Raw genomic sequence first — 21,459 nt, 5'->3', positions numbered from 1 at the left:
AATTTTCCTCCTAATTTTGTTGTATTTTCAGATTACTAGAACAGATTTTTTTTCTAATTGTCAGTTTGTTTTGTGCATTTGATAGCATTTTGTATATAATCTGTCCATGAGTTTTCACAGTTATCTGTGTGGGTCTTTCACAGAGCAGCAGTATAGAAGAAATGTTTTAAAATAAATAAATAAGTGTAAAATCACACATAATCAGAGGCATTTAAGGCATAAGACCTAATATACATTTTAGCTCACTTTCTTTAAATGGACAGTATTTCAAGTTGATAGCGTCCCCTTGTAAGAAATAGCATGTCATCCCTATTGTAGTTGCAGTCTTTGTTTACATTTTTTATTTTATATTTTCAATTAAGATCATCCTTAATCAAAATTAGAGTTTTTTTCATAGGAAACTGTGCAAAAAGTGATATTCCACTCATGGTAAAATTTGATCGTATGACTATTATGAATGCTTGTATAGTGCCCATCAAAACAGGATCCATGGTACAGGATGCAATGCACAGTACAACTTTCACCATAGCAGGCCCCCACTTTTGAAATGTGCTCCCAATGGAAAAGCAGTTAATCACAAGCCTGGCCTTGCCCATATGTTGTGAGAGGATGCACCACTGTTCTGTGGCAACATTCTAGTATCATACAGAAGTGTTCCTTTGTGCCAAGGAGGCCTGGGTGGCAATGTCATAGCACAATGTGGGTGTGAGCCTGTCATGCTGCAGACCCACTGAGGCATGGCCCCATCATGGCATGTGGAGAGAAAATGCCCTTCTAGGGGAAGCTGGGCCCACTGCAGCCCCACATAGGAACGTGCCCTTTCAGCAGAGTGGTGTCTGGCACTGCACAGGAGCGTGCCTTTGCTGTAACAAGATTGCATTGCTCAAACACTGCTCATGTAATAATAATACCTATTTCTTATATTAGAGAAACAAGGTGGGTGAGGTAATATCTTTTATTGGATCAACATCTGTTGGTGAAAGAGACAAACTTTTGAGCCACACAGAGCACTTCTTCAGGTCTGGGAAAGGTACTCCCAGTGTCACAGCTAACTGCATGGTGCAACAGATTGTTTAGCGTAAGTAGTTAGCACATATTCAAAGGGGCTGGTGCAAGGCAGACTTGTCCATGAAGACCCCTGCAATCATTGTGCAAAAAAAGAAAAAAAGGGGAGGGAGGTAAGTAGGTTACAGATTGTTGTAATATGCCACAAATCCAGTCTCTACTCAAGCCAGGATTTTTAGCATCTAGCAGGCTCCAGTGCTTGTCTCTCTCACTAACAGAAGTTGGTCCAATAAAAGAAAGTGATCTCCCCCACCTTGTCTAACCACATTTCACAATGCTAGTCCAACGCTTTTCATCAGTGGCTCTCAAAGCACTTCACAGTCTTTAATGTACGTATCCCCACAACGGGCTGTGAGGTAGGGGAGCATTATTACCCCCGCTGTACACATGGGGGAGAGGGGCAGGTGCCTCTGCAGTGCCCCAGGTCACACGGGGGGGGCATTGAACCCCCTGGGTCTCCCACCCTCTTTCCCCATGTTACATCACGTACCCGCTCCCCAGTGCCCTCATGTAGAAGACACGCCTGACAGAGCGGTAGCAGGAAAGAGACCAAAGCCCCAACACCCGCTACACCACCTCCTCCAGGAAAAGACGCAACTGGCCCCTGACCCGCCATATTTAGTAACGTTGGCGTTGGGCGCATGCGCACCGCACGCCCCGACGCTGCCCTCCGCCATGTTGGTTGAGGGCAATCGGGGACCGCGCCTAAGGCCGTCCAATCACGTGACGTAGCTGCGTCGCCCTAAACCAATAACCCGGCGCCGAGGCTCAATCTCTATGGTTACTCCTCCGCCCACTCTCCGGTCTGTCCTCCCAGGCGGAAGCGGCCCCGCCCCGTATAAAAAAAGCGCGGGTTGGCGGGAGTTGGGCGGCTGGCGCGGGGGTAGGTCCTTTCCCCTGGGCCTTCAGGGTCGGTTACCGCGGGGGATGCCTCAGGTGGGGGCGGCCGTTTGTCCTCCTGGGAGGGGAATCCGAGGGGCCGCCGGGGCAGGGGCAGGGGCAGGGGCAGTGGCGGGGCCGGGGCCTGTCCCGCTCCCTGGTGGTGAGGTGGGCGCGGGGCCGCCTCCTGCCCAGCTCCTCAGGGCGCGGGGGCGGGGTGACGAAGTGTCTGCTGCTCTCGCGCAGGGTGACCAGCTATGCAGGCGTTTCTGAAAGGCCCGTCCTCCGTCAGCACCAAAGCGCCCGCATCCAAGGAGCGAGGGGCGGCGGCCGCAGGAGGCAGCGGCGAGGGCAGGAAACTCAAACCCATCCCTTGGGTGGAGAAATAGTAAGAGCTCTTCGGCGGGGGCTGCTGATGGCGAATGGTATCTGCGGGGCTGAGAGTCATTTCCCCCGAGGGAGTGGGGGGCACCCGAAGTGTGCAGCGCAGAGCTGTTGTGTTGAGTGCGGAGGGTACTGGTATTGGCACTTGCTTCTGAGAAAAAGGGACTGGGAAAACTGGGAATCTGTTCTTATTCTTCCACACTCAGGGACATTCATGGGAAAGCTTCCTCCGTGCAGAACTTAAAAGGTGCTTCCCCCCCCCCCTTTGTTGTAAGTTAAAAATTTAGCCCAGTTCTCTATGCTTCTCAAATCATCAGAAACTCTTCGGTCAGAATGTAAATTAATAAGTACGCAAAATCCACCTTGCCTACCTGCAGGTATATGTCTGTGCAATGCTGATGGGCGTAAAAGGTTTTGTCAGTGCAGTCAGCACCTTTTGATACATGGAGCAGTAAGGTGGGTTGTGGGGGTTTTGTGCACATGCACTCATGTTGCTCTTCTCATAACTGCAATTTATCAAGACACAAACTATGTAGTGTTTTTAATAAGGTTTTGCACCAGCCTTCCAAGCAGCAAAGTTGTTCTAGATTCTAAAATGTAGTTGTGCTTCTGAAAGTACTTGTATGTACGGTATAACTGGATTGGCATCTACCTGAGAAACTGGATAACTTTAGCATTTTTCAAGTATCAGAGGGTAGCCGTGTTAGTCTGGATCTGTAAAAGCAGCAAAGAATCCTGTGGCACCTTATAGACTAACAGACGTTTTGGAGCATGAGCTTTCGTGGGTGAATACCCACTTCCTCAGATGCATGCATGCATGTATTCACCCACGAAAGCTCATGCTCCAAAACGTCTGTTAGTCTATAAGGTGCCACAGGATTCTTTGCTGCTTTTAGCATTTTTGTGCAAGATACTACACAGTTTAGAAGTATTGTGCACAATTGCCCACTCACTGTCTTACAAAGCTTTTCATAACCCCCCCCCCACCCGTGAAACTTACAAAGAAAACATTTGTTTTTGTGTGAAAGTGATACTGAGACTTTTTAGCAGATACTAAGATGCACTTAACTGTGTTTTCATCTAGTCGTCCGAAGTGTGTGGATGAAGTTGCATTCCAAGAGGAAGTTGTTGCTGTGCTGAAAAAATCCTTAGAGGGAGCTGATGTGAGTAACAAAGACATTTAATCAATTATAGCATGTTCAAGAAAAAATTCTGATGTTCTCTGCTGCTGCAGAACCTAGTTTTATGTGCTGCTGACTTACGAGTATCGTACTTGGAGTAGTTATCAACAGCTCAGTGTAAAATTGGGAGGGCGTATCAAGTGGGGTGACAGTCCCCAGCCCCACCAGGCGCAGGGGAGGTTGCACTCAGAGACTTGCTGTGTGAAAGGGGTCACCAATACAAAACATTTGAGAACCACTGAAGTAGAATATGCTTATAAAATCTGAGGCGATACCAAGCTAGGAGGGGTTGTGAGCACCAATTTAAAATTCAAAATGACATTGACAAATTGAAGAATTGATATGAATTCAACAAGATGAAATTCAGTAAAGATAAATGCAAAATAATTCACTTAGGAAGGAAAAATCAAATGCATAACTACAAAATGGGAAATATCTGTCTAAGTGGTAGTACTGCTGAAACGGATCTCGGAATTATAGTCGACCACAAACTGAATATGAATGTCAATGTGATGCAGCTGCAAAAAAAGCTAACAATAAACCCCAGAATCCTAACAGGATTGTTTTATGTAAGACACAAGAGGTAATTGTTCTACTGTACTCCCCACTGGTGAGGCCCCAGGTGGGCTCCACAGTTTAGGAATGTTGTGGACAAATTGAAAAGAGTCCAGAGGAAAGCAATGAAAATGATAAAAGGTTTAGAAAAGCTGGCCTATGAGGAAAGGTTTAAAAACTGGGCATATTTAGTCTTGAGAAGAGAAGACTGAGGGGGAACCTGATAAGTCTTCTGGTATTATAAAGAGGATTGTGATAATGTTCTCCATGTCCAGTGAAGATAGGACAAGAAGTAATGGGCTTAACTTGCAGCAAGGGAGAATTAGGTTAGATATTAGGGAAAAAAAATTCTAATTATGATGGCTTCTTGAGGTCCCTTCCAAACCTATATTTCTATGATTCTGTGTTTATGACATTTCCAGCTTTCTAGCCATTCCAAAATCAGTAGCTCTGTGTTGTAACTTGGAAGCTTTACTGATTGGTGCTCTCCCACCAGTTTCTGTCATCATAATCTAATGTCTATGCATTCGATGAAGTTGGTTGTAGCCCATGAAAGCTTATGCTGAAATAAGTCTCTAAGGTGCCACAAGTACTCATGTTCTTTTTGTATAATCATACAATAACTCGTCACTTAACATTGTAGAAATGTTCCTGAAAAATGCAATTTCGAGCGAATCCAATTTCCCCATAAGAATTAATGTCAATTAGGGGGTTAGGTTCCAGGGAATATTTTTTCACCAGACAAAAGACTACACACACACTCTAAGTTTTAAACAATTTAATACTGGTACACAGTGATGATGATTGTGAAGTTTAGTTGAGGTGGAGAAGTCAGAGGGTGGAATATTTCCCAGGGAATGCCTTGCTGCTAAATGAAGAACTAGCAATTGGCTGAGCCCTCAAGGGTTAACTCGCACTCTGCAAGGCAGCAGGAATGGAGGGAGGGGAGACAGCATGGCAGACAGAGACACACTGTGTGTGTTTGTGAGATGCGCATTTCCCCTTTAAGTACAGAGCCTTGTTAATTAGATCAGCTTGCTGAGACTGCAGCTGATGCCAGCAAGCTCCCTCCATCCTGAGCCCTATCGTGTGGCTCCCCTGCTCTATGAAAGATGGGATAAGCGGGGTGCAGGGGGAAGGGAGATACCCTGACATTAGCCCCCCCATTGCTCTCCTCCCTCCCTCCCCCCGCACAGCAAGCAGGAGTCTCAGGGAACAGCTTCAAGGCAGAGGGCAGGAGCAGCACATGGCAGTGGGGAGAGGGACAGCTGCAATTGCTAGCCTGCTGGGCAGCTGCTGCACAGGGAACTTAGGGGAGTGGGGGCCTGCTGGTTCACTCTGGTTCCAAGCCCCCACCAGCTAGCTGCAACCGACTGCTCTTCCTGCAAGCATTGGACAAAGCAGGCAGCTGCCAAACAACACTGGAAGGGAGCATTACACAACTTTAAACAAGCATGTTCCCTAATTGATCAGCAATGAAACAACATTAACCAGGACAACTTTAAGTGAGGAGTTGTTGTACAAGATTGGAAGAACCTCAGCTACCTTGTTCTTACCTAGCTATAGTCTGTACTGTTGAACGTTCAACTTTAAAAATTTGCTGCAGAGGGAAAAACAGTTTAAAAAAAACCACACTTATATAAATGTACTTCTAGTAATTTTTAATTCATTAGCCTCTTAGAAGCATTAAGTATCATTTTACAAAAACCACTTAAATAACAAAGGAAGCTTAAAGGTATTGACATCTTACTGAACTATAGATCTAGAATAAATTGTGAGAAGAGCAGTTCTTGAGGTTTTTTAAAACACACAGGTTTTTTTAAACAGAAGTAACTTGTAAGGTGCTGTGAAGAGTATCAATCTAAATTTGCGTGTGTGTTGCATTTCTGATCTTAGCTACAAAATGCTGTGATCTATATGAACAGTTGCCATTTTTCTTCTACCTAGTGTTTCAGGAAACAAGTAAAAAGAATATGAAAGTGTAGCCAGCAGGGGGCTGTATGTCTGGGCTTTGGGTCTGGGATAGTCTCATCCTCCCAACACAGACAACCTTTTTCTGCCTCAGTGAAGTTCTAGATAAAGATCACTTAGAATTGAGAGGATAATTTCATTTCTGTGATCCACTTATGATTCTGAAATGACTGACTGAGATATTGGTAAGTTGTCTTTTATGATGTGGACATATTCACTAGGAATTATACTGAATAAAATGTTTTCTGCATTTTTCAAAAAGGTTTTGAATTGTAATGACTTTTTTCCCTTGGGTGCTACTTGAATTGGCAGCGTGGAGGGTGAAAGCTTTTATATCCTATTTCATTCCCCATCACTGTCTAGAATTCCATTCTTGGCCAATTTTATAAATATTTCTGAAATGATCAATTTAATCCATGTTACATTCTATTTTTTGAAAATAAATAAATTGTAAACTATTTGTGCTGCTTAATTTCTTTTACAATTGTGTAAAATCAGTGTGATGGACTAAAGAAGTATGTTCTTTAATACATGCCAGTAACTCATACTTTCAGGTCAGTATAGTTAATGCTCTTAAAATCTAGTAGCAATTCTACTATATGTTAATAAATATACTCAATACAATTGTAATGTTATTTAGGACCTATTAATGTTAATGAGAAATGAAATGCTGTCACTTCTTGTTATAATACTGATAGTGCAGTGCTGTAATGTTACTTAGGTGGTGGGTTGGACAGTTCTATTTTGAGCAATGCTATTTAAATCCTTTATGGCTTTTTGACCAGCTAGGTTTCTGGGATTATGATCCTAGTACATTAGTGTTGAAAGGCTGAAGTATAGCTCCTATTTATAGTTACAGGTTTTATGTTTTGTTGTAGTTACACTGCTCAAAACCAGTAAACCATTAGAGGGCAAAATAATTTAAGTAGCTTTAGTTTCAGAACTAAAAACACTTGGCAGTTCTTTGAATTGTTCACTTCTCTAAAATAAGCCAATATAGAACACTGCAATAAAAGAATCTTCTGAATTATTTAAGCCAAAGCCTGAGACTGCTGATGTTTGTTCCAAACTGGATCCCAGTGAATTCTGAGGCATGCCTCTCAAATGACTTTCCTGGCCACGTACGGCTGCTACTCTCTCCATCCCATGCTGCCAGTCAGTACTGCTATGTGGTGGATACAAGAATAACTAGATCGGGAGTCTCAAACTTAATGTGGACTTTGTCTAAATAACAAAATGATTTTGTGGGCCACTTCCCTTCCCATTTGCTGTCACATAACATAATCTGTAGTAAAGTTGACTACTTCCCAGATATAATGTGGTTTTTAGGTAATGAGAACTGGTGCCATGTGACTAGCCAGCACTTTATAGACCACCAGTGGTCCCTGAATCTATTTGAGAGCTAAGTCAGACATACCCTCCCCACCCAAAAACCTCAATTTATAGTGACATGCAGAGGGCTGAGCCTAACTAGTTGTGGTGCATTCAAGGACTTAAGTAGTTTCTTTGCCATCACTGCAGTGCCTGGCCTGGGTAGGAATAATTAATGTAAACCATAATATTCTGACATGCTCTAATTGGATCTCTGGAGGCTGTTTATAAGAAAGCTCATCATAGAGCTGCCAGCCATTTCAGTTTTCATCTCCACTTGTCCAGCTCCTTAGAAGGAACTGTGTGAGAAACTTTCTGAAACAGACTTAAGGTTTGCATTGTATGTAATTTGCCAGTAGCTGTAACCTTCCCATAAGACACGCTTATAGGTATCATAGCTTACCACTGGCAAGTGTTGAAAACTGGTTGGATCAAGTTACAATTCTGCCAAAAATACTGCCATTAAGTTATATAAAGGATTAGATATACTTTTGTAAGGCAGCAGTGTAAATGCTGGTGATGATTCTGATGTGAAATTGAAGCACAAACAGTCTAGAGTATGGATTTAGTGTATTTAAGTGGAATTAGTCAAACATGGAATCTCATTAAAACTCTTACTAAAGCCTATTCACAGGACTAACAGGGAGTGGATTAGTGATTTGGGGTCAAGTTACTGTGTACATCTTCAACACAAAGCTCTGCAAAGTGTCTGCCTGCCAATACAGTGCTCTTGTCTAATGTGTCATCTGCTATTCACTTATGAGAACTAACACTCATGATGTTTCCCCTTCCCAGTACAATCCTAAAAACATTCTGGAGGATGTTGACAGTTATAGTAGATGATCAAACATATAAAGGGTGTTTAGTCTTAAATTTGAGCTAAGCTTAAGCTGTTAATTACTTAGTATGTATTGTGTGTATGTATAACCTGTGGAATCTGTCAAAGGCATAACTTCTAGACAGTGTCCTTTTTAGAGGGTTTATGTGTTTCATGCTCAGTTTTATTTATATATAAAAATTTACTTATCTTTAAAAAAGCGTCCCCCCCAAAAAGTTTTAACATGACATCTGAATTCAACCTATAAATTCTGTTGTTTTTCATATACACTTAACCACTTGAAGCTTTATATAAATATCTGTATTTAAATACATGGTTTTACTATGTGCAAATCTATTATCACTACACAGAAGACTTGCTATGTACTTATTACAGTCTACATATTAGCCAGTAGAGATAAATGACTGTTACTAAATAGGTTTGCCAAAACAATAAGACTCCAAATCCTGCTCGGTAGTTGGCAGGAATATTTATTTACCCTGTAAACCTTCATTGCTGCTTTTTATTTTTTGTTTTTACTGTTCCTTTTCTGTCTGCATTACTGCTATATTTTAATTATGGGAATATCAAATCTTTCTTTTAACTGTTAAACGTTTTAGTTCTGTGGAATAGATTTCTTTTTTACAAAGCATCTCTTTTAAAAAAAGAAAATAATGTATTTGGGACTATAAATAACAAGTCTGACTGAGAAGCTCAGCCTTTTTCTGTTTGCTGTTTTTGTTTGGGCTGGAAGGGACTCTTGTGTCCTAGGGCAGAAAAACTTGCATAAGTGCATAAAACAAGCAGCCCGTGCACATTCCAGGTAGTCATTGGAAACCTCCCCCATGCTGTCATAGCTGTGTGCCTCAATCCTGACCTGGAGGCACTGTATCCAAGTACCCCCCTGAGTGAGGGTATCAGTTTTGATAGAACATGTTAGATCATAAAATGCCAACTTGTTCTCATGGCCTTATCAGTAACAGGGGTTGGCTTGTGTTCCTTTGACTGTTACCTACAGTGCCTAATGACCTAGATGTTGAAAGGCTTTGTATTGCACAGCCATCCAGTCCCATTTCTCTCTACGCTGGAGTTCAATAATAAAGGGTGAAGTGAAATTTCTATACATTAAATATTTGGAATTAATAACTTGTGCTGTAAATCACCCCTTTTCTGTGTCTACAGCTTCCCAATCTCTTGTTTTATGGCCCACCTGGAACAGGAAAGACTTCTACTATTTTGGCATTAGCCAGAGAACTCTATGGGTAAGTTGGAATCTAACTGCATTTATGTAGGTGTTGTAAAAGCTTGCTGTCCTGTGACACTTTTAGTCACTTCCTGCTCCAGTTTTTGTGGTGTTCTAGTCTATAAGAATCTAATTTTGAGTTGAGCCTTCTCTTTGGTGCTTGTGTATTCCAAACTTCTATTTCTTGGTGATAAATGTAATATTGTGGGGAGGGAAATCTGTTAACACTGAACCACTTAAGTAAAACATCTGAATGCTATATTAAGGGAGAGAGCAGGGATGGGAGATTTTTTTGTGGTGGTCCAGTTCTATCTGGAAATCCTCCTCACTTTGAAAGATTTTCTGATACTTGTGTACACTTGTCTGTTACACCACTTTGTGTTCGCACCAGGGTTTTTCTACTGTCTGATCATGTCATTGGACTGAGACTATGCTGTCTATTGATGAAGCCTCAGTCGGTGCTGTGATTCAAATCGTGCAACCATGTCCCTTTAACAATGGTGAACCTATGTGGCTTCTTCATCTTATTGTTATCTGATTTAATGTTCTGTATAAACCCTAGTGAAACGAAAAAAAAATCAATCTTCAGTGTTTACACACACAGGTAAAAAACAGAAATCCTTAGTATTTAGAACTTGTAGTGCATTTTATCTGTAGATCTCAATGAACTTTACAAAAATGGATAAATATTCTTGCCATTGTACAGCTGGGGAAACTAAGGTGTTGGTTGTGGCTTGCCTGGGAGTCTGAGAACTAGAAATAGTAGACCTGGGAGAAATAGAACCCAGGTCTACTAATTCCCCATCACTGGACCACAGTTGCGTTGCATTGCCTTGCCTTGCCTTCCTTACTCCGCCTCACCCCTCCCTCCCTACCTCAAAGGGTGTTATGAAAATTTCTTTGAGCTAAACTCCTAATGGAGTGACTATGGGAAAGATCTGAGGGTGGAGAAAAGGAGGAGAGTAATTGCTTTTGAACACTTTTTAAAAACTTGTGATACACAGATAATGTAGCATGTTCTTTTTCCTTAAATCCTGTGTACATTAATTGATTCCTTTTTTGTGGCTTTTGTGTGATTAGAGGATTTTTTGAAAGGGTTATAACTAAAATAAGAGGCTTGGCTGACCTGCATTCAAATTGAATGCCATAGGAATCTTAACTAGTTTTACTTCTTGTGTGAGTTAAATAGCATCTTTTGTTCTTCTTTTTACTTCTCTAAATTCCATGGCGTAGAAGGAGAAAGAACTACCAATAATCTAAGTTAATATAGAAAGAAAACTGCTAATTAGTATTCAAACTCTTTCTGAAGCATAGATGTTTCAGGTTCTGGAATCTTACAACTGTTAATCTTTTGTGGCCTGTTGTGACTGATGTCCTGTTTTAGCAGCACTTTTTGTATGAAATTAAATCTTCCAGCAGTATAGTTCCTGGAAGCATGACAGCTGCAGAGCATTGTTGGTGGCTGCAACAGAGGATTTTACAAGTTATTGTACAATTTGATTTACAGAATATTTGTGGAAATAGACATAGCACAGAAAAATCAAGTGTCCTTGACCTTGAATGCTCGCTCAATGTTTTTGCCTGGAGCAGTGATGTGACTTCATGTATCAATTTTTCCATAGTCTAGGGGACAAGGTTCTTGGTATAAATAGGGCTTCTGTTTTCAGATTTTGGGGGTTTATTAGCAATTTGAGTTTTATGTAGATGTCCAGAAAGCACAAATTTTGGGGCTCTTTATATATTCTATAACAAACAATCTCTTTGTAATGATTCCTAGTGTGCTTTAACGTAGTACTGTTTCAAACACCGTTATTTTGAAGCACACTAGGGAATCTTTAGTGCGCACCAGCAGAGTCTATGCAGACCAATTAATGCACAACATATTAGTGTGCTTTAGAAATCACAACCCCAGCCCTCTTTAATGCTGCATGTAGATGAGACCTTAGATACAAGTGATCATTTCAGATGCTTTTTGGTATTTACTGTGTAAACAGAGATTTCATTTTTTGTATGGGGGGAGTTTATTGGTGTGTGTTAAAACTGAAAATCAGAAGCTCTGGGTATAAACTAGATTATGGAATTCTAGACCTTTGCAGGACCAGAATTTTAATGAACTCTTAACATATACTCTGCTGTTAAAAAGATAATTACTGTAAAGCAGCATTAATAAGAATGATACTAGATTAAAATCCTCACAAACCCGAATGATTACCGGGGAATTTGTAGATTCTAATGCCAGAAGAGATCACTGTGATCATCTAGTCTGACCTCCTGTGCAACACAGTCCATAGAACTTCTTCCCCAGAATAACTGTTAGAGCAGATCCTTTAGAAGAATATCCAATCTTAATTTAAAAATTGTCAGTGATGGCGAATCCACCACAACCCTTGGTAAATTGTTCCAGTGATTACTCTCACCATTAAAAATATTTACCTTATTTCCAGTCTGAATTTGTCTAGCTTCAACTTCCAGCCATTAGATTGTTATACCTTTCTTTGCTGGATTGAAGAGCCCATTAAGTATTCCCCATGTAGATGCTTTAGAGACTAATCAAGTCACTTGCTTGTTATAAGGCATTACAGGAGTTAGCAGCTCATGCAACATGTTTTAAACTCTTCACAGACCCGAATTGTTCCGACAGAGAGTTCTTGAGTTAAATGCTTCTGATGAACGTGGAATACAAGTGATTCGAGAGAAAGTGAAGACATTTGCTCAGCTAACTGTGTCTGGAAGTCATTCAGAGTAAGCAAGAGATTGAAGCCAACTATCTGATGGATTGTATTTCTCAATGAAGTGTCATATTTATTTAGATTAATTTTAATTAATTAATTGCAGATTTAAGCTTTGAGTCACTACAGAATAACTGAAATTAGAGCAAAACTGCAGGCCAAAGGGTCTTCCCCTTGATACCCATGTGCAAGTTGCCCTAAAGTCACTGGGAAGAATTTGTATGGAGAGGGGATGCAATTCCAAAAAAACCTAGTCTTGTAGATTTGGTAATTCAGTGTATGTGACAGCAAATGTTGAATGAGTGAATAACTAGTGTAGGAACAAATTTTATAGCTTGTGATTAAAAAAAATCACCAATGTGTATCAAGCAAAATCTGTGTCAGTTGATAATTAGTTAAGGAGATTCTGGGGCTGGGGAGAGGCCCATATGGATGAGGGAGCAGAGGAGAGTGTGATTAACTAGAGGTAACAGAAGCCCAAGACTAGCTGGAAGGAGAAATCATCCCATATCATGTACTGAGATAAGCCTGCCATTGTAATTTCTAAATTTTAGAAGATCCCATAGGGATTAAGGAAGCCTGCAAAAGAAGAATTGCATAAACTATTATAGGAAGCAATTGAAAGTATGAATAAGAATTTCAGCAGAGGAATCTTGCAGTGTTCTCAAGTGTCAGGCTTGGAGATAAGAAATGTGAAAATATTAATTGCCCCTCATAACTGCTAGTCCTTTGGCAAATGGTAGATAAGCGAAAGGTAATACATACCACTTTACATCTGCTCTTCTAATATTACCTATCGATAGTGGTAGTGCTGTGCAACAAGCTTTGACTTTTAAATATTAATGCACGTTATACTTGAAAACAATGAACTCCCTTTTAATTGGATGATGGGCATTTATTTTTTTAGTGGTAAGGTTTATCCTCCTTTTAAGATTGTGATCCTGGATGAAGCAGACTCCATGACTTCAGCCGCCCAGGCAGCCTTGAGACGCACTATGGAGAAAGAATCTAAAACTACACGCTTCTGCCTTATTTGTAATTACATCAGCAGGTTTGTGTGGTTCTTTGCCTTCCCAGGTTTTGTCTACTACTGCAAACCTTTCTTTTTAACTTGTAGTTTGAGAGGAGTTAGCTCTCCAGCTGTTGAAATACAAGATCTAACAAATCTGAAGGGTTTAATCTGTAATTCATTTATCACTAAGGTGTTGCAATTTGAAAGTCTATTTTGTGTTACTGCTCTAGTAATCTAAGATGATAGATTCCTGAGGAGTTTTCTGCATAGACTCATTAATATTTTTTCCTTCCTCCTTTCTTCTAGGATAATTGAACCCTTAACATCTCGATGCTCCAAATTCCGTTTCAAGCCCCTGACTGATAAAATCCAACAGCAGAGACTATGGGCTGTTTCTGAAAAGGAAAATGTGAAAGTTAGCAATGAGGTAGCTTTATGGTCACTGTATAGATTCATTGTTTTATTGAGTGCATAATTACATTGCAGTGAAAGGAGTAAATAGGCACTACCCATGCCCGTTCTGCTTGGTTATAGCTATTACTAAACATAGTACCTGAGCTAATTTTAGTAGTATTCTAACTACGCAAATTGAGGTAACAGTTTCAATGACCAAGGCCAGAGAAAAATTTGTCAGAACAAGGATTAGAACAGTCTGAGTTTCTGGCTCTATGCTCAGTCCACTAAAGTGAAGCCATGTTACAACCTAAAATGGTCACAATATCAATATGAAGTTGTTAATTTTAAATAGAAAATACAGGGTGAGTGCGTATTGATGAATACATTCTGGATTTCACTTCTGACTATTCAAGCTTTGTGTTTCCTGTGTGAATTTTTTATACTAGCTAACATAGGTAACATCCAAAGAATTACTACTACTCCTATCTGACATATAGCTCCACTATACTTGGTTTAGAAACCTTCATAAATTTGCTTCAAAATGAAAACCCTCTGAATTCACTTTAATTCATGCAGAACTATAGTTTTAGAATATAAAGAACAAATTACCTGGTATAATAAGCACTCTTTCCTTAACACTAGTTTTCTGCTCAAGCTGCCTATACAGCCAGTGGATGTCATGCTAGTTACATCCTTGTATTGAAGCAAATGTTGGTTAAGGTGAACATATGTCTGGAATAGATACTGGATTTGATTTGACTACTCTGGGGGAGTATATGCAGCAGGGAATGTGCTCCAACACATGCAAGTAAAGACTAAACTTTATTGTGCCCATGAGTAAGCATTAGGTATAATTCTTTGCACTGAATGGAAAATTCAGCTCTCTTACACTTGAGAGACAGATGGTTAAAAAGGGGATAGGGCATGGGAGGAGATTAGTCTGAGACATGTTAAGCATGAGCTCTACCATGTAAAAGAGGGGTTTAATAGTCCATTTCCCTCTTTGGCCTCACTTCAGCTACATGACAGGAGTAACTTGCAGGGTGCTCAGCCCTCTATTCATTAATACAAGATCAGGTTTTCCTGATAATTGCTTTCTACTGTGAGCATGTGTACGCAGCATTCTGCTTACCTTATGTGCAAAGTGCAGGATCAATCCCACAGTGCATCTTTGTTACAGCTTCTAATATAAATGCAGTGTATGCACATACATATCTGGTATTTATATGAAATGTTAAAGGTTGCTTTGTGACTTCCTGCATACTACTTTCTGTCTGCAGCCTTCGGCGTTACATGATATTTTTTAATCACTTTTGCCCACAAAGTGTACTTAATTTTTTTTAACTAACAATATAATTTGTCATTTTTTTCACTATTCCTCAGGCAATATCTTGTCTTGTTCAAGTGTCAGAAGGAGACTTAAGAAAAGCAATCACATTTCTTCAAAGTGCTACTCGATTAACAGGTGGGAAAGAGATCACCGAGAAGGTTGTCACCGAAATTGCCGGGGTAGGCTATCATAATGATACATGGTTTTGTTTAGTTTTTCCTGTGGCAGTGTGGTTATGATCAGAAAAGTGACTATGTAAACTTGCTGATTTCAGTAACTGATCTTACTCCTATTTGTCCCTTACGTAAGATTCTACACTTCATAATTAAATTAATTTTGCATATTAAGAATGTTGCAAAATTTAGTCTACAGTTGTCAAATGACAAGTACCTGCATTTAGTAGTAACTTCAGGGATATTGTGCAAACAGAAAAAAGTGTTTTCACTTGGTAAATGTTAGATTATTACCTTTAGATTATTAAAACTGAATTTTTTTAAATACAAATTAATCTATTATGGACTTTATTTTTTGCGCCTCATTTAGGTTGCGCATTTGAACTAATAATTGCATTTTCAGGTTCTCATGCACTGGAACAGTGCTGCAAAGTTTTGTTTGGAAATATTGCAGGGGAATGGCTCAAAGAACCGTTCTAGTTCTTGTTTACGTACGCAGGCCAACAGTGTCCCTGCAAGTACCTATGTGGCCTTTGCTCTGTAGGATAACTAGCTAGGTAATGCTGACAGGAACGGTAGAAACTTGAGGGAAGACCAGCTTACTTAAATTTCAGTATGGAAGTGTTGCTATGGCAAAATGACACTTATCTCCTCAAGCAAGAAATTTTAGACTGAGTGGAGAGGAGCTGAGAAATGAATAGGATATTCATATTGGACACTTGGTATTTGTGTTTATATGTGCTACCCTCATAGCACAATTCCACTCGCCCTTCTGAAACCATGCATTTTTGTGCTTTGAGAGGAAGGGACCAGAACTGCTTTCCGTGCATGTTTTTCAAGTCACGTTTAAATAATTTTTTTTCCCCTCTGGTCAACTTCATAGAAGATAATTAGTTTTTTGTATCTCCAGCTATGCAAAAATGGCTGAACTTTCACTTTGAAAATAACATCCAGTTGAAACTGATGATAGGGGAAAACTCTCCAATTAATGTTTATGCTCCTGTGAGCATAAAGCTTCAGTTTCAACATAATCTGCTAAAAATCAGAGGAACCTAATTTGCATTTAAGTAATATATTTGAGATCTTGTTCATTTGTTACTGTTGCAGACTAGTGGTAGCCTTGGTACTGGAGACTTTCAAAGAAATTCCATTAGTGGTGAAAAACGTGCAGTTTCAGTCTGCAGGAATATTGTGTCAAAAGGAAAAGCTAACAGTGCTTTCTGAGTTAAATGACTTAATCTGTTGTAACAGTTCTCCTCTCTTCTGATTGATCATCTAGTTGCTTCAGGCTAATTTTAACACAGTAGAAACTAATTTTCTGTTCTGCTAGACCATAGGACCCTAGAAAAATGTATGAAGCCTGATCCATTTGTTAATTGGTGCTCCACGTAATCACACTAAAATAACAGCAAAATACTAATATCAATGCATACTTATCCCCATCTCATATGATCTTAATATCAACCCTATTCGTTTGCTCAGCCTTTGCCTGAGAGAAGCTGGTGGGGGGTGGGGAAACATTTTATGTATGTGAGGACAGTTCCGGTAACTAGCTGTAGCATTGTTTGAGTCTATACTTACTGTTCTGGTGGTGAACTTGGGTAATAACTTAGTCAGCTGTTAACTTTTAAACTTTTTTTAAGTTGTAAATGCACCCAGAGACCTGGACAGTATGTGGATGCTTTGTATATGTCACTTCTGTTGTAGGTTGTCCCTAAGGAAACAATTGATGGACTGCTGTCTGCCTGTCAAAGTGGCTCTTTTGAAAAACTGGAAACTGTAGCAAAGGTAGAGTTGCTCGCATGTTTTCTCTCATTCTGTGGTGTGAATTCAAAATAATTGTAGTGTGGTCTTTTGGTTTTAAAATGATGTGCTGTTGGCTCTGAGCTAGCTGTGGGGGATAAACTTAAATAATAGCACTCCTGTTAGCAGGTTGAAACTGAAGACTATTTGCTGAGGCCAATTATAGTGCAAATGTAATACAAGCTTCCTGACATTAATCAGTCCAGTGACCTAAGCCTTGATCTGAAGGAGAGCACTTTTTTAAGGTGATAAGAAATCTTTCCCTGCTAACTTGACTATGGACTTCTCCTGAGCTAAACTGACAATATATGAAGGTGTCCTGCTCAGTTGTGGAGAATAAGGATTTTTGTGAGGCAAACTCAGCTCTTCTTGGGTCTCCTGTGAGACCATTGTCTGCTGAAGACTGTGTACCCCAAAAGGTAATGGACTGAAGTGTCCCTAGCCTTTGTTTGCCAGAAGCTGGGAATGGGCGACAGGGGATGGATCACTTGATTATTTGTTCTGTTCATTCCCTCTGAAGCACCTGGTGTTAGCCACTGTTGGAAGACAGGATACTGGGCTAGATGGATCTTTGGACTGACCCAGTATGGCCATTTGTATATCCAGTCTATGATTTCAGCAAATTCATCTTCTGCTGATCACCACAAACACTTTTTAAACATGACTATCTCATTCATATCTTCTAGAAATAGTATTTAATGTGTGCTGCAAGAATTGCTGGTGTTAATGTCTAATCTATGGAGAGTACCTTCAGTGTTTAATTTTTTCTATGGAACGCTATGGGTAAGCCTAGCTGGCAAACTGCAGTGAATGCACTAGAATAAAAAAATTATCTGTATATAGTTTAATCATAGAATGTCAGGGTTGGAAGGGATCTCAGGAAGTCTAGTCCCACCCCCCCTCTGCTCAAAGCAGGACCCATCCCCAGACAGATTTTTCCCCGGGATCCCTAAATGGCCCCTTCAAGTATTGAACTCACAACCCTGGATTTAGCAGGCCAATGCTCAAACCACTGAGTTATCCCTCCCCGCCAGTAATTAGATAAAAAATAAATCTAACTGTGCTAGGTCATGTATTTTTAAAGTAAATTTTTAGTTCCCCAGCATTTTGTTGGGGTAGAAGGCACATTTAAAGGGGGCCCAGTCACTAGGCAGTCCATGATCTGGGGAGGGGGAGGGTGTGTCATAGGAATGGCAGGAGCATAAGGGGGGAAGAGGGGGTCCCCTTTTCTTTGTTATGCATCTCCTTAATGGACTTCACAGCTTCAAAGTGGTCTTAATGATTTGATAGTGTCACTTTCAATGATACTCGTCCCCACCCTCATGTCTTTTACTGCTACTACTTAAAAGCTATAAATTCAGACTAATGCTATCTTGTTTCCATTCCTCCTTCCCTGTTACAGAATCTGATAAATGAAGGGTATGCTGCTGCTCAGCTTGTAAACCAGCTTCATGATGATATTGTTGAGAGAGAGGATCTCACTGACAAGCAGAAATCTGTTATTGCAGAGAAGCTGGCTGTAAGTCTCCATTAATTTGATTTCATCAATTAGTGCAGCAGTTACCTAGTACTGGTACTTCAACTACCCATACTTCCTTTCCCCCGCCCCTCCCCCAAAATACTTAACTGTGTTGATCCTGTGTGCACCACAGGTGCTTGCGTCTCATTCAGTATCATGTTCCACATGTAGACCGTCAGCCTGGGGCTTGCCAAATTGCATTAGGCTGAAAAGGAGTTGAGGTGCTGGTTGCTGTCAATGAATTCTTAATTTGGTCAAACTGGTACATTTCCCTAAAAAGCTTGGTGTTTAGACGCATTGAGAGGACATAAATGTGCAAGTTAAGTAGCCATCTCTATAGGAATGTAACTGAACAGGAGACTTTCCTGTGTTATGGCAACTTGAGATATCTTGTGCCCCTTCTTGATTCTAAAAAGACTAAACTACTTCTCATGAGACAATTGAGCTAATCATTTCTTGAAATATACCTCTTGAGAAATCCCCAGATAGAGATTTCTCTCTACAGTAGATAAATGAGGAGAAGAGACCAAGGTAAAGGATGTCTTTTAAACTTCCTGTTGATTTGGACCAAATGCCTCTTCCCTTGGGTTGATTAACTCCTGTGTCAGTTCCCCAGAAACTACATAGATGTGGCTTGCTCTCTTGTGTAACAGGGAACCCTGCATGGGTTCATGGCTGTGCAGCAGCCTATTGAGTGCCATGCAGGTGTTCAGGGAACCGACCTGGCTGGGACTTGCCACAGCTGGGGGAGGGGTGCCCCTCCTCTGGCCCCAAATCAGCCATGGCCTGGACCAGCTGAGGAAGGGACACCTATCCTGCAGCCCCAGCTCTCCCCACGAGCCAAGGTGCTTTTGCAGGGGGAGAGAGCTGGGGGAGTTCTCTCCACTGTAGCCCTAGGGCAGCCTGAACCCCAAACCCCTCATCCTTGGCCCCACCCCAGAGCCCACACCCCCAGCTGGTGACCTCACACCCTGGCACCCGAGCCTTGAGCCCCCTCCTTCACTCCAAACCCCTCACGCCTCCCCCACAAATTTCTGTGCACCAATATGGAGGTGATGTGTCATAACAAAATTCATACCACATGTGTGGGAAAAATTAGAGGGAACACTGGTGCAAAGTTCTGCGTTCCCCCTGCTACAGTTGATGATGATGATGTGAATCGGAACATGTTCCCCTATTGATAAGCGATGGCTATGCCAGATATTGGTAGGCTGCAGCCCACCCACTTAACATCCAGACCCACCCTCCCGCAGTCCCGGCTCTGCTCCCATCTGGCACTCCAGCTGGGCAACGGGGTTGGGGTATGGGGGCTTGCTCAGCTCGAGTGTTTCAGCTGTGGAGCAGGGTCAGGGGCGTGCCCTGCCCTGCTCTGCTCACCTGGTCTTCCTGCCAGGGGTCGGAGCGCAGGGGCTTTGGAGGTGGGGCAAGTCCGCTCCCCGGCTGGAGCAGCGGATAGGTAGAGCGGGGCAAGTGCCGGGTGGGGGTGCAGGGTGCACATTTTTCTAGGAGCCCCTGGCCAGACCGTCTATCTCTTCTCTTCCCCTTCTCCCCTCCCCCCAGCCTGCTGGTGGGGGGAAGGTGCCGGATCACTCCTACCCTTCTGCTCCCTGTCATTGCCCACCCACCCGGGGCCCACCTAAGTGTCCCCTCCTGCCTACGCCACTGCTGTACCGATGGGTCTCCAGTATACGTTTCGGTATCCATAGCCCTTTTCAGGAACACAACCCTGATGTATACTGGGTCCCCGCTGTATACTAATGTTGATGATGAAGCAGACAACATGGAAACGTTCCCAAGAAGATTTGTACAACTCCTCTGTCTGCGCACTGTTGCCTACATGATGGGATGGTGCAGGAAAGAGCTGCAGCTCCACTTCAAGCTACAAATCTTCACATTCATGAATCTCAGTAGAAATGCCAATTCTCAGTGCGAAAACTTATCTGACTTTTTGCATAGCTACTACCTCTCTGAACTTAGTGTCAAAGCACTGAAAACCTCGGTCCAATTTTAAAGGGATTGTTTATAACTTCTTTCTCTTTGCAGGAGGTAGACAAATGCTTGACAGATGGTGCAGATGAGTACTTGCAATTGATCAGTCTCTGCGCTGTTGTGATGCAGCAGCTAACTCAGAATGGCTAGTTCTTCAGGGAGAAATTGTGCCAGCTGAATTTCTCAGTTCTGATCTTCAGATTGCTTTGATGTTACTGCTCTCTCAAAACTGCAATCTATACATGTATTTTTGTGGTTTTGTAGTAGTAACAGACTGCCAAACAACTGAAATTCATTCTAGGAAAAGAACACTTGCTATTTCGACACAATCAATGCTTCGCACTTGTACCTACACCTCACAATTCAGAGGGCTTGAAAGAAACAGCTGGATGAAGAATGAGCAGGGGCTGGATGCCACTAATTGAGTTCTAATACTTGCTGTCATCTCCTAGTGGTGAGGGTCTTGGAAATTTAAAAAAAAAAACCTTTCAAAATATGTTGTGTGGAGTGTTTGTACAGTGTTTGGAAAATGGTTAGAAATCTGCACTTTGATGCACTATCATAGCAGCTAAAGATGCTGTAGCGTATTAATTACATCAGTCACTTCATTATACACTTGATTGGTGGGGTGCTGGTCTGACACACCACTATGCAAACTCCTTAACTGTTAAACTGTTTACCAGCAGTGACAGAAACAAAAGTCTTAAATGCGATAATGTTTAGTTTTAACCTGTATTGAGAAGACAACTGCCCCTTCTGTTTTTAAACAAATCTGTTGTGTGTGGGTGTAAAAACCCTGCACCCTAGGGGAAGGAGTTGTCAGAGAAAAACGAAGTTCTCACTTTTTCTTTGGGTGCAGCAAAGTCAGATACTTTATTCTGTTTAGCAGCTACTGCAGGGAGAGAGTGCACTAGGACATAGGGTCTCCCCTTCATAGACAGGTCTCTCAACAGGTAAACAATTACAGCAGCATTTATACTTTTGTTACAATAATAAGCAACAGCTGCATTTTGTTTTTCTCACTTAAGAGACTCCAGTCTAC

The 21,459-nt window shown here is 41.3% G+C and overlaps 1 protein-coding gene across 2 annotated transcripts; it reads left to right on the top strand.

Annotated features, from left to right (window-relative positions):
- Positions 1–1,863: 1,863 nt before the first annotated feature.
- On the top strand, positions 1,864–21,341 carry RFC4 (replication factor C subunit 4). 2 transcript variants are annotated; one of them, XM_030575833.1, is made up of 11 exons: positions 1,864–1,948; positions 2,191–2,332; positions 3,413–3,491; positions 9,406–9,485; positions 12,089–12,208; positions 13,103–13,246; positions 13,514–13,634; positions 14,987–15,112; positions 16,814–16,894; positions 18,312–18,428; positions 20,472–21,341. In XM_030575833.1, exons 2-11 carry the CDS (start codon positions 2,202–2,204, stop codon positions 20,565–20,567), a joined length of 1,095 nt encoding a protein of 364 aa, XP_030431693.1. In that variant the 5' UTR covers positions 1,864–1,948; positions 2,191–2,201; the 3' UTR covers positions 20,568–21,341. The 2 variants fall into 2 exon arrangements, with proteins under 2 accessions (XP_030431693.1, XP_030431694.1); XM_030575834.1 differs by having other exon boundaries at positions 1,910–2,001.
- Positions 21,342–21,459: the final 118 nt, after the last annotated feature.

This window comes from Gopherus evgoodei, chromosome 9 (genome assembly GCF_007399415.2).
Source record: "Gopherus evgoodei ecotype Sinaloan lineage chromosome 9, rGopEvg1_v1.p, whole genome shotgun sequence".
Classification (NCBI taxonomy): domain Eukaryota; kingdom Metazoa; phylum Chordata; order Testudines; family Testudinidae; genus Gopherus; species Gopherus evgoodei.
Note: the sequence above shows the minus strand (reverse complement) of the source record. Positions and strands in the feature narration are given on the sequence as shown.

Excerpts from the sequence above, each read along its gene's own strand:
- RFC4 (XM_030575833.1), top strand. The coding sequence starts at position 2,202 with ATGCAGGCGTTTCTGAAAGGCCCGTCCTCCGTCAGCACCAAAGCGCCC. Across the intron at positions 13,635-14,986 it reads ATGTGAAAGTTAGCAATGAG|GCAATATCTTGTCTTGTTCA; the intron begins GTAGCTTTATGG and ends ACTATTCCTCAG. Across the intron at positions 15,113-16,813 it reads TTGTCACCGAAATTGCCGGG|GTTGTCCCTAAGGAAACAAT; the intron begins GTAGGCTATCAT and ends CTTCTGTTGTAG.